Source organism: Myotis nattereri (genome assembly GCF_964212035.1).
Source record: "Myotis nattereri genome assembly, chromosome: 2".
Classification (NCBI taxonomy): domain Eukaryota; kingdom Metazoa; phylum Chordata; class Mammalia; order Chiroptera; family Vespertilionidae; genus Myotis; species Myotis nattereri.
This window is the reverse complement of record NC_138076.1, coordinates 199773655-199787287: the sequence shown is the minus strand read 5'-3', so window position 1 is coordinate 199787287 and position 13633 is coordinate 199773655. Positions and strand designations below refer to the sequence as shown.

Sequence of the window (13633 nt, the reverse complement as noted above, 5' to 3'; positions counted from 1 at the left end):
TCTCCCAAAACCAAGCCAGCCACTCACAGTGAAGTGCTGATGACACACGCACATCACAGTGGGTCTCCCCGCCCTGCCCCTTCACATTGTGCCCGGTGTTGGGTGAGAGCCCCTTTTTCCTGGTATATTTTCACAAGTCAGCAGATCCTCCACGCCCTGGCGACACGGGAACGGTCACTGGCTGTGCAGTGCCACAGCAATAGGACAACACAAACCCCTTCTTCCTAACCCCGGCAGGTCTCCGCCGTCTCGGGGCGGTAAGGCTTAGGGCGAGGCCAGCCGCCTGCAGGAGGACGGGAGCCTGGCGGAGGCCCCTTCCCCGCGTCCCCGGCCTCGCGTGCCCGCCATGGAGGGTTTTCCTCGAGCGTGGTGACCAACCCGAGGCGTGGCGGCGGCCGGGAGAACTCCAGTGCTCACACGGTTAACCTTCTCCCGAGGCGCCCGGAGGAGGGAGAAGGGTGGGTCCCCGCCCACGAAAAACGAGGATCACCTCGGCCCGGGGCCCCGCCCCCTCCCGGGCCCGGCCCCCTCCGTCCCCGGCCCCGCCCCCCCGCCCCCACCCCGACTGGGGACCGACCCGCGGCCGCACCTGCCGCGCGCACACGCCCCCCGCGCGCCGGCCGCCCCGCGCGCCAGGCCTCCGCGCCGCCGCGGCGCCCCCGGCGCCCCCCGCCCGGCCCCCGCCCCAGCCCGCGCCCCGCCGCCCGCGCCCGCTCCGCCCGGCCTCGGCGCGGGCCCCGGCCGCCCGAGCCGCCGCCGCCGCGCCCCTCCTCGCCGCCCCACCGCCCAGCCGGCCCGCGCGAGGCTCCGGCGAGGACCCGCCGGGGCGCGAGGCCGCCGCCGCCGCGGTCGTGCACTGCGCTCCGGCTCCTCCTGCTCCGACCTCCTCAGTCCTCACCCTCCGACGCCCGCTCCTCCGAAGCAGCCGGGTGGCATTCTCTTCGGGTGGGGCGGGGTGGGCCCTGCATTTTGGGGGAGTGGGGGGTGGGCGGGGAGAAGGGCCCGGAGGGGGAAAGGACTCCGCGAAGGAGTCGGGAAGAGACTATGGGGAAGGACCAGGAGCTGCTGGAAGCGGCTCGCACGGGCAACGTGGCTCTGGTGGAGAAACTCCTGTCTGGCAGGAAAGGAGGGATCCTGGGCGGTGGATCCGGACCGCTGCCCCTGTCGAATCTGCTCAGGTAAGGACGGGCGCCCGCTCCGGGATTGCCTCCCTCCTGAAGCAGGGTGATGGGTACGCGCTGCTCCTAGGGGTAACGGCACCTGCTGGCGGCCAGCGGTTCATTCTTAAATTAGACGGGGACACAGTGTGTGTGGCTGGAGAGGAGCCTGCTCCAGCCTCCCGGTCAGACGGACGCCTTGGATTCTTGGAGTAATTTTAGAATAGCCTTCCATCAATGCGCCAGTAGCTACTTTTCTCAGAGCCGTGGTGCAGAACTTGGACATGGGCTAGTGTTGCTGGGAGGAAATGGGTGTTCCACCTGCTCTCCATCCGTGTTTATTCTCTAGCTTCAGCCTCGAACCCAGCCTTGTTGTGTGCGTGTGTATCTATTTAAATGAAATTGGCAGAGAAGCTATAGCGTGAATGCAATCACCCCTGCAAAAGCCACAGCCTTTGGTTGTTGCTACCTGCTCTTGCAGAAGGCATTTGCTCTGCTGTGGGTTATGAGCCCACGGGATGAAGAAAGTGAGCCTTCGATGAGATGGCATCAGTACAGGGTGTGGATAGAACTTGATGAGGCAGCCCAGCAGCACTTTGTCACCTGGATATAGCTGAGTGGAAACTTAGTTATTTTATATCTCAGGATTGGGATACTCTCTGTATTTGGAACATGGGAGAGGCCTTTTAATGTGGAGATGTTTCAGGTGAGGCTGAGACTGCTTGGAGAATCTTTCTAGGATGACATTTTTAAAAAATGTCAAGGTCTTTATTCAGCAAGCAGTGCTTTAGAAATAGCAGGGATCATTTACACATTTAAAAAACTATTGACTTAGTTTTGCAATTACCCTGCAAAAGCCACAGCCTTTGGTTGCTGCTGCCTTCTCTTGCAGAAGGCAAAAGTTGAATTGATGGACAAATGAGATCAGTTGGGAGGAAGGACGCCTGAAGAGTAGTCACTAGATACAATTCAAGGAAAGCTCTTTAGTTTCTAAAATCATGGCTTTTCCACGTATCCTGGATATTTTGGGAGGCATTATTCATATCTTTACCCCATCTCTTAGGCAACTCAGCTGTACTTGTAAAAAAAAAAAAAATTAAAAGCCCAAGTGATTTTCATGGTTTTAAAAAGCTGTTCTGTGCTACTCCGAACATGTGCTTAATACAAACTTTTGGACGATAACAATGTTTTCTTTATACAGTTCTCATATGTTGTAGTGGCCAGACCATGCAGTTAATTGCAGTCCTGGCTAATAGGGTAAATGAAAACATTCGTGTTACAGTGAAATGAATTTGGTTGGAAAATAGTTGCTGGGATTCAAAAAAGCTCCGTAAGTGAACATCTATACTTGTTGACAGTGACATTTTATTGGAATGACAGTTCACTTCAGAACAATGAATGTTTGTGGGACATGTTTTTTCAGTAGGCCTTAGAAGTGATGACTCCTGTGTATACTCCCTTGTTAAATAATTTCCACTTCCATGCACAAGTAGATAACGTGTACATATTTTAGATTATAGCTCCAGTAAGTGCCCTTAGTCACAGATAATGTATACAAAAGCAGTTATCTGGTTACAGTTTTAAGTTGCGGGTAAAATAAATTTTTGCCAGAGTGATGTATCAGTTATAAAATTGAATATGGCTAGAAACCTATGTGGTCAAAATAGGTTTCTAAAAATAATCAATTCCTTTGGAATAACATTAAAGAGCTCTTTGAGAACAGGGAGAACTCCAGTTAATTTCATTGAGATAGTTTTAAAAAAGCCTGTTTTTGTGATCAGCAGATATCTATGAAATACTTTCTCAGTTGTGCCTTTTTTAAATTGTTTTATTGCTTAAAGTATTACAAAGAGTAGTACATTTGTCTCCTTTTTTTTTCTCCCCTTGACCTTCCCCTAGCCTCCCCTACCCCCCAGTGTCTTGTGTCCATTGGTTATGCTGATATGCATGCATACAAGTCCTTCGGTTGATCTCTTACCCACCCCCCCAACCCTTCCCGGCCCTTCCCGCTGTAGTTTGTGCCATTTTTAAAAAGAATAGATGTCATATTTTAGGAATATAATACCAACTATTTAATGTTAGTAAACATTAAATCTCAAAATTGTGACCCACAATGTACCTCTTGAATGAGAGGTTTTCTATTTTGCTGTTTTTCAGAGGTAGTAGCAGTAACTCTACAACAACAATGCACGTAGAAAACAATGAAACTAAAAAAACATGCTCATTAGAGCAGTGTGAACCAAGTTGTAAAAATCAGAATCAAACCCAGTAACCTTTAAACTTGCACTTTTCTACCTCATACTGAATAAACAACTAAGACAGTGTCTTTGAAGAAAATGGGAGTTGAAATTGTATTCTTCTGGTGGTCATTTGCATAAAATGGAATTCCTGAGAGAAGGCACAGTTTATTTAGTTGTCACTTTATTTCATAAATGATTGTCATCAGAAATTTATTTATAGGATAATGGGAAATGTGACCCTCTCCACTTCAAACATGATGACTCTTCAAAATTGTAAAGTATTTTGGAATGAATTGTGGGATGGGGTTGTCTCTCCCCACCACTTATTACTTGTGTTGTGTAACAGTAGTGTTCGATCCTATGTGAAATGCTTACGTGTGTTATCTCGTTCAATTCTATGTCAACCTCAAGTGGTCAATCCTCATTTCACAGATGAAGGACTAAAGAGATAGGAAGACCGAGAACTTGCCCAAGGTCCCATGATTAGTACTGGCAAAGATGTGCAGTAATGTGATTCAGGTTTGCTCCGCTACATCTTATGTGTTATTCATTGAATGTTTTATTTTCAAAAGTTTAAGGTGTATCTGACTATTTTTTTGCTATGCATAATTTAATAAAAAAACCTTAAATTTTTTTCTAATTAAAAAAAAATCTCATCACTGCCCTTTGAGGGATCACCAGTTAAGAAATTGTGGGAAGATGCTTTTGATTACATATTACCTACTAAGTGAGCAGTGGCTATTATGATGGGGAGTCAGGTATTCTGGGGTGACAGCTGAACTTCTCAGCAAAAGTAAGAATGACCTTGAATAAATATAAAATTGCTCCAAGCCTTACTGTCCTCTTCTATAAAGTGGGAATAGCAATAGCACCTACCATACAGGGTTGTTGTAAGGATTAAATGAGATGTTAAGCAATGAATGCACGTCATTTAGCACATTGGTGTTTACCATTAGTGTTATTGGAATTTCTCATGCATCTCTAAAGCACTGGACTCTATTTCTTAAGACCTTAATGACTATGGACTGGGAGTAAATTTCTGTAGTAGGTTTTCCGTTAGAATCACAGAATCTTCAAATAGAATGGGGTCTTTTAATTCAACATCTCTCTTAGAGGAATTACGTTTAACATCCTTTACCAGTGAGTTACTCCAGCCCTGTGAAGCCCTCCAGTGACTAGATCTGTTCCATTTTTGAAAGCTCTAATTATTTAAAAAATTCATTTTATTGAGTTGAAATCCACTTCCCTTTAATTTCCAGCAGATGATATTAGTTTAATTTATCTGCCAGGACAGTTCTTAAGGTGCATGCATTTAGCTATTTTGTTTTCTTATAAAGCTTCTATATTTTTTTCATGGAAGTACCGTATTTCCAGCAACTTTTTGTCATGTGGCATTACAGATTAGGTGAATTAGATTTTCATACTTTTTACTGCTCTATTTTTCTTCCTTTGTATATTCTCAAAGTTTGCAATGACTCTCTTGAAGCGCAGCGAGCAGAAGTGGACAAAATGTGCTAGCTGTCATTAGACCAATGTAGAATACATTGGGACTCGATGTACTGTTGAATTAAAAAAGCAAGACCAAAGAAACAGGTTACAAAATAGCATGTGTAGTACGATCCTACTTTTTTTAAGAAAAAAAAAAATAAGTGTGTGTGAACATTTATAATGTGCATTAAGAAGTCTGGAATGATAAACACCACAATGTAAACTGTATTCATTTTTGAGTGGTGGAATTGTGGGTGATCGTTATTTTCTTCTCCCTTATGTGCATTTTCCAGGATTCTACAATGGACACATATTATAAAAATGAAAATAAAACAGCAGCTATTTAAAACACGATACAATGAAATTATCACATTATTATTATTGTTGACCTAAATCCTACCTTAATACAGGTCAAGTTTTCCTAGGCGGTCTAATGGCATTGGTTCACATTGAGCAGTTACTCAAAACTTCTAGGTATTCTTTTTTCCATGACAGGTGGAGCCATGCTTTCCCTATGCGGTACGTGTAAACGTGTTGCTTGGACTTAAATTTTTCCTATTACATCTCATCTTATTTGCTTTAGCCTATATTTATAATCTGTCTAGATCTTCGTGTCTCTTAAGTCTGTCTTCCAACAGAGTCACTTCTCTGCATCATCTGTAGATTTAGTAAGCATCTTTTCTATGACTGGAATTCAACACACCATGATGTATCTCTAAAGAACCTCTCTTTGGCTTAGCACAAATGTAAAAGTAGCAGTCTTTCTGGGTGGTGTTTCTACCACGATTGAAGCCACTTAACAGAGCTGTCAGCGACTTCTTTCCAATATACCTGTGAGAATAATATGGAGGAGTACTTTATCCACTGCCTTTTTAAATTTACACTATCTTTTGGTTATGGCTTTCCTTTGATTGCCCCTTTAGTGGTAAGCCAACAAATTCCATCCAAATCAGGCTACTTTATTATAGCTTGTTTCCGGATGTAAGCCATTGATGATGCTTAATACTGATGCGTCTCATTCTTCTGGGTCTGGGTACTTACACTCATTTGAAGCAGCCAAGTGTCTCTTAGGATCTCTGTCTGTTTAGAACTTCAGTAATCTCCTTACGTTATTTGTTTATCCTTTCTAGTTTGGAAATTATTCTCACCAGGGAAGATAGAAGCAAACTAGAAGTTGGGAAGAATCGGATTCTTGGCATTGTTCAATGTCACAGGAAATTCTCTTGTGGTCTAAAACCATCCATGATTTTTTTACTGTTCCTCTGTCAGAGCTCAAGGTTACGTTAGCTGCCATAGCAGTGAACTTTTATACCTCCCTTCTGTTTTTCAAACTTAGCTGAAAGAGACATTAGCATTTTCCCAGGACAAGTATATACGCCTGGTTTTGTGTTTGTTTTCAGCTATACTCCTCACCACCCCCTTTCATCCTTGAAGAAACCTGAGCTCGTCAGAGCTCACCACAGAAATGAAATTGAGTTGCCTCCCTCCTTTTTCCTCGTCCATAATATATGGGAAATTTCATTGTATTTAACATATCTTTCATGAGACAGCTGCAACGCCTTTTGAAGTCTCTTCCATTGGTACAACTGCCTTTTAATCCAAATAGGAATAATTCCCTTTGAAAATGTATATTAAATTATTTCTTTTTTAGTGTGTCTAGATTGAGTTATTTGTATTTTAATAAAGCAATAAAAAGTTTGTGAATGCCTCAGATTTACTTGATTTTCTTAATGCCTCAAGGAGCCATTAGTAAAAATGTATCTTACTAATATGTGTTCAGTAAGTTCTTGTTGAACATCAAAAATCCAGTCCTCAAGATCCCTATGGGAAAAAATAGCTCAGTAAGTGGAGGAAAAAAACCTTCTGGCCACTAAACACATATAAACCAGATAGCTTATAAATTTTTTTTTTTTTTTTTTTTAGATTCAGGATCCAGTTCATGAAGTTTTTGTTGACGAGTACAAGGAGATAAGAGGCAACTCGGAGGCATTGTAATTTCCATGACTCTTTGAACAACTGTGGTTATGGGGGCTCTGATATAAGATACTTCCAGGGAAACTGCATCGGTGAAGTGGAATAAATCACAAATAGAGCAGTGAAACGGCATGAAAATGTTGTATCTATAAAAATAGTCAACTTGCAAGTGGGTTATCTATTTTAGAGAGGAATGATGTTTGAAGCGGTGATTGCACCATTATGCTCGGGGAGCCGTGTCTGCCAGCGCGAACCGTGCCAGCTGCATGAAGGGGAGCGAGGAGGGAGAGGGAATTTTGGCATTGACCTCCTTCTCTCCTAAGCAGGGTTTTCCGCTCCCTCTTCCAAGCGGTGGGGCTGATGTGTAGCAGGGAATTAGGACAACTGGCCAGTGACTACTACGCACCTTGTCCATTCTTACGTCGCCCAAAACCTCGTGTGTCTCAGCGGTTCCTTACAGTTGACAGAATGGTGGAGCAGGTCTTCACTCATGTTAATGCAGAAGCTTACAATATTCAGTAGCATGTCTACCACCTTTAGCCATTTAACCCCTCACGTGGCGGTAAACACAACTTGATTAGATCAATTGTAGAATGAAATAGTTTATTTAATTATGCATTTGGGGTCGTGTTGAAAAATTCTTTCAAGGAGCCTGTTATAGAACATTCTTTCGTATTTAACTAGAAATGGAAGCAGACTATAATTCAAGTCAAAGATTAGAAAAGACTAATTTTAACCTTCAGAACTTGAAGGTATTTAACATTTAATGCATATTTTGTCTGCCTTTGGTTTCCATTTTGAACATTTTGCAGCATGGTTTTATTAAAATACGATGAGTTGGTGATTCATCATAGGTTGATATGAGAGAATATTTTATATCTGGCAAAGCAGAATTTGCACAGAAGATTCATCTGTGTTCCACTTCGTTCTTATGTACGTGATGACACGGTCCTGTGAACCATATGGCGGGCAGAGGCACCATGCCAGGTGAAAACCCGGGGAACTTCCTTGTGTAACACAGACCCAGGGACTCTCGGTAGAGTCCAGTTTTCTTCTTTCGCATGAACAGGACAGCAAGTGACCTCTAAATCTGTGTTCAGTCTGGGTGAGGACTGAAATGGTGTGATTTATTTATTTTATTTTTTAAAATATTTTTTTGTTGATTTTAGAGAGAGGAAGGGAGAGGGATAGAGAGATAGTAACATCGATGAGGGAGAAACATCGATTGGCTGCCTCCTGCTCACTTCCCACCAGGGATCGAGCCCACAACTCCAGCATGTGCCCTGACCGGGAATTGATCTGTGACCTCCCAGTTCAGTGATGGCGAACCTATGGCACGCGTGTCAGAGGTGACGCGCGAACTCATTTTTTGGTTGATTTTTCTTTGTTAAATGGCATTTGAATATATAAAATAAATATCAAAAATATAAGTCTTTGTTTTACTATGGTTGCAAATATCAAAAAATTTCTATATGTGACACGGCACCAGAGTTAAGTTAGGGTTTTTCAAAATGCTGACACGCCGAGCTCAAAAGGTTCGCCATCACTGTCGTAGTTCATGTCTGATGCTCCACCATTGAGCAACACCAGCCGGGCGAAATTGTGTGATTCATTTAACAGGATGTCTTCATGAATCTGTCTGAAAATTGAACTTTGCTTCAGTTGTGCTATGGAGCTATCTGGGTTCCAGTATGTTGTGAGGGCAGCTTTATTTAAAGTGGTTAATTACTTCTAGTTAAGTGAGCTGAAACAATCGGCCTAGGCTTGTCACCGTTCTTTGAACAAATTTTGAGTGATGGATGTGAGCATAAACAGCCAACCTCATTTCTCTCTGCCTGCTTGATATTTCTGTTCCCCACACCATATTTCCTCTGACTCTTCCTGCCCAAAGAGTTTTCTAGAAAGAAAGCCTCATCTCCATTCTAATTGCTACAAGTTCACCCTGGCTCTCGTTTTTGTGCCAACTGTTCCTCTCCTAAGGGAAAGCGGGAATGGGCTGTGTCGTGAGAAGTAGATTAAGAAGAACGGATATTGAACCCTCAAAACTGAGTTTACAGAGTTTGCTTTCATCACCTCTAGTTTCCTGCCTCCCTCAATGTTAATTTCTAACCTCATGGACTCCGTGTCCTCACTTCTTTCCAGCTTTACACAACCACCATAAACTATTTGTGGGAGCTGACAGTTAATTCCTACTGAAGTGTGATTGATTGATAAATGCATTTAGGAAGAGGAAGCTCTTTTAACATTTTCATTTAAAGAGGAAACATAACTTTAGGCTAAACTAGTTAATATTGGGAGCTCTTGTAGTAAAGTTGAGGGAGTAGATTTTGCCAGATTTTTGAGGGGGGGTTGGGAAAGGTGGTCATTTATCCTTCCTTCTCATTGGAGAACTGAGAAATGGGATAACATAGGGTCTGGTGCTGGAAAAGCCTTTTTGCTACTTATGTAGTATTTTTATTGGGTATTTGTTATACTATATACACATTTTGGATATCAGCAAATGGCATGTTGTTTGCCTGTTTGCAGAAGAAGTTATTCCTTAGGTGTATATGTTTATGATATGATCACAGGTGACAAAGATATGGAGTGCAATTGTACAAGAGCTTTAATATCTAATGTGGTTTGAGATTCAAATTCTTTTAAATGCATTTTCTTGCTTTTTTTAAAAGAAAATTTCATGTTGCAGGTTGACTTCAGTATCTAGGTTATTGCATAAACCTATGTTTTACTTTACAAGGAAGGCATTGGAAGTTCTGACCCCTGGGTCCCAGTTACCATTCTTCCACATTACAGTTTTCTTTCTTCTTTTGTTTGTGCCTTAATTACTGTTTAGCCACTTGGCGTCTCTGTTTGATACCTGTAGTTCCTAATCTGCATTTGGAATGTTTTATGTATCACGAGTAGGCTAAATATAGTATCTTGCGTTTTGAAAATACTGAAACACTGCTATATTTACTTACAGAAGTCTCCCTGTTTTGTATAGCTGTTTTACTGCTAGTGTGGAGACATGGAGTGAGTGGGAGTGTATTGGAGGTGAGCAGCAGGAATGATAAACGCCAGCAGTGGGGCAGCCCAGGACAGAGTTGCTTCCCGTGGGCTTGCTTTGGCTAGTGAACAGAGTGGTCTCTCACTCTGAAGGTCGATGGAAACTTTGAGGGCCTATCAGAGAACATGAAGAATTAGGAACAATACTAAAACGATCTCCTGCAAGTTTTTCCAGTGGTATGTTTTATGCTGTGTAGTAAGACCAAAATTTATTACTCAATGAACCAACTACTATCCAACTAATCAACGTCAGCCAGGATTTTATAGGGGACTGACCTAAGGACAGTGATAACAAAGAACGATTACTATTTATTTTAACTAGTATTTATTGAGTACCATGTGGGTCCTAAAATTGAATCAGATCATCTCTCTCTACCCTCTAGAACTTGTAGAGTAATTGGGCAGATATGTCAACAAAGAGTTAAAATACACTGTGATACAGGAAGGAGACTTGACTGGGGGTGGTGATCACACAATTCAATATGCAGATGATCTATTATAATAGAATTGTGCATCTGAAGCCTATATAATTTTATTAACCAGTGTCATCCCAATAAATTCAATACAAATAAAAGACTTAAAAATATACATGGTATTTGCTGTAATGCAAGTACCAAACAATGCTACAGGAACATGAGGAGCAAGGAGATGCCTTTATTTCTATCTGAGAGGAATAATTAGGGGACACTTCAAAGAGGAGGTGATTCTTGAATCTTGTTAGATAAATAGGAGTTTACCAGACTGACAATCTGGGGGAAGGGCATCTCAGCCTAGCATGGTGGCAAAGCCTGAGTGGCAGATGGAGAGGATTGGTTACCTGTGGCAGGATGTATCAAATAAGTGTACGCACTAACGAGAACAGAACCCCAAGTTTCTCACCATTGGAGAAGGAAATTACAAATATAGGAAGGGAGAAACAAAAATGAATCCTGCCTGTGGAGATGGACGAATCATTGCTTTCAATAAACGTGTATTTGTGTGTGCGAATATATTGTTTTCACTGATGGGCATAACTAGTACCCAAATCTTAGCCCTTAATGACCATTTTTCGATAAAAGGAACTCTGGTTTCTTGGTAAAATGACTGATCTAGGACTGAAGCAGAGAAAATGCCAAAAAACAAACAAACAAACAAACAAAAAACTCAAAGAATGACTCTACAAAGCTAGCCTGAAGGGGCTTGAACTCGCAAAGTCTGGGTCAGTTTAAGTACCAGAATTAATAATGAAGAATGGGATATTCATATAGTTTGAATGTTCCTCTCCACAAAATAGCCAGTGCAAAGGGAAAAAGCAATTGTATATGAAGCCTGATAGGCATTATCGTAAGCAAGTGAATAAAGTGAACATGATGAGCAATGACAGGTCCCCTACACAGACGCCCTCTTGCCCTTTTCTGACTCTGACTCCTTACGCCAGATTATCCCCAGAGGGATACCCTTTCTGTCTTGCTTGGGGTCTAGCCCCTGCACTGGGCCACCTTTGCATGTGGTGCCCTCTTCACCCTGTTTGGACTCTGACACCCCATGTCTGGATGTTCCCTTCTGCCATCACCCCGTGGATACCCTTGCCACCCTACGTGAGCTCTGACCCTCTCATTTCATGCACACCCCTAGAGGGTGCCCTCTCTAATGTGCTTAAGCTCTGACACCCATGCTCAGTTCCCCCAATATGGGCATGCTCCTCCCCTGGCTCGGGCTCTGTCACTTCACTCTTGCCTCTAGCATGGACGCCTGTCTTTCTCTGCCCTACTTAATGGACTTAGGGATGGGATTGTTCAGGAAGAGGAGGGAAATGAAGAAGGAAAAGAGTGGAAGAGGAAGTGGAAGAGGAGAGTAACATAACGCTCTTATTTTTATTTAATGCCGACAATGATGGTGATGATGATAAATTTCTCCAAGTCAGCCATGCCTATACCCTTGTGTTGGGCAATTAAGAAGTCTAAATTTTTTAAAAAATTATTATTTATTGAATTCAGAGAGGAAGAGAGAGGGAGAGAGAGAGAGAAACATCAATGATAAGAGAGAATCATTGATTGGCTGCCTCTTGCACACTCCCTAATGGGATTGAGCCCACAACTAGGGCGTGCGCCCTTGATTGGAATCAAACCTGGGACCCTTCAGTTCACAGGCCGAAGCTTTATCCACTGAGCCAAATCAGCTAGGGCAGTGGTCGGCAAACCGCGGCTCGCGAGCCACATGCGGCTCTTTGGCCCCTTGAGTGTGGCTCTTCCACAAAATACCACGTGTGGGCGCGCACATACAGTGTGACTGAAACTTCGTGGCCCATGCGCAGAAGTCAGTTTTCAGCCTGGGCGAGTCTATTTTGAAGAAGTGGCGTTAGAAGAAGTGGGGGGTGTCCGTCGGTCGGGCGATGGGAGACGTGGCGAAGGCGGGCCTGTGGGATACACAGCGTGGGGGAGGCGAGGGCGATTCAGGCACGAGTTGAGTGAGCCAGTCAGTCAGCAGTCTCATGTGCAGTGGTTAGTGCTAGTCACGTCCGCAAATCGCGTGCAGGTGACAAAAGTACCTACTCAAAGTATAAAGTTACCTGTATTTTTCCAACCAGCTGCAAATCCTACAGGTATTTTTGTCATCAATTTAAGAATTTTAATTCTTTTGTGTTGGTGGCTTTATTATTATAAAATGAAACATTTTTTTAGGTGCCCTGTTTGAGATGTCTACAAAGAAGCAGCAAAGAAAAACGGAAGATGAAAACCGTGAATTTAAAATTGAATGTACCTACCTATATAGTTTAAGTTTAAAAAATTTGGCTCTCAAAAGAAATTACAATCGTTGTACTGTTGATGTTTGGCTCTGTTGACTAATGAGTTTGCCGACCATTGAGCTAGGGCAAGAATTATAGTGACAGCCTGCCCTGCGTGGCTCAGTGGTTGAGCATTGAACCTATGAACCAGGTCAGGGTACATGCCCGGGGTTGCCGACTCAATCCCCGGTAGGGGGTGTGCAGGAAGCAGCTGATCAATGATTCTCTCTCATCATTGATGTTTCTATCTCTCCCTCTCCCATTCTCTCTGAAATCAATGAAAGATAGGTTTAAAAAAAATTCTAGGTGGCATGGAGATGATGCCCAAAGCTTGGGTATTATGTGGCACTTTTTTCTGGACACTATTTCTCCTTACACTTTGGAGGAAAGATGTGATAATTTGATAGGCTGGTCAGTATGTTGCATTTTCTTTTTATGAGCTTTTTTTTTCATGTATATTGTTGTGGATATGTAGTAGGCCTCTAGATTGACTGAGAGACAGAAAATCTTTATATAATTTTTGCTGTTTAGCTGAAAGTCTTTATCATAATTGTCAGTGAAATGCCTTCTCAAGAATTTTAGTAAGATGATGATAATGCAAAAGAAGAGTTATAAAAGCACCAAGATAGTAACTGTCATTTACCAAGGAAGTTGAGTTTGCAGAATTTGATAGAGAGAAAGATTTCAGCAAGTAGGTATTTCTTGTTACGTGATATTCCCACTATGATTTTTAAAATGTCACAGAAACATTATGTCAGGAAATTGACCAAGTATATTTTAAAATATGGTCAATCTGCACAGGTCTTATAAAAATCATTATTGGTCTAAAGGAACCAGGGCAGTAAATAATGTATACTGGGGATTTTCCAGACTTTAAATTAGTACCAGTAATCCATAATTTCTAGAAACAAATCTAAACAAAGAAACTTCCTTGAAGCTCTTTAGTAAGCATTTTGATATAGCGG

At 42.6% G+C, this 13633-nt stretch overlaps 1 protein-coding gene across 8 annotated transcripts in view; it reads left to right on the top strand.

Moving 5' to 3' along the window:
- Positions 1 to 1003: 1003 nt before the first annotated feature.
- The window catches only part of ANKS1B (ankyrin repeat and sterile alpha motif domain containing 1B), an 812878-nt gene continuing 800248 nt past the window's right edge, over positions 1004 to 13633 (top strand). For all 8 annotated transcript variants that reach the window (XM_081080965.1, XM_081080961.1, XM_081080962.1 and 5 more), the window contains exon 1: positions 1004 to 1178. In XM_081080965.1, the coding sequence (XP_080937091.1) occupies positions 1045 to 1178 (134 nt within the window). In that variant the 5' untranslated portion in view covers positions 1004 to 1044. The remainder of the gene's footprint in view (positions 1179 to 13633) is intronic.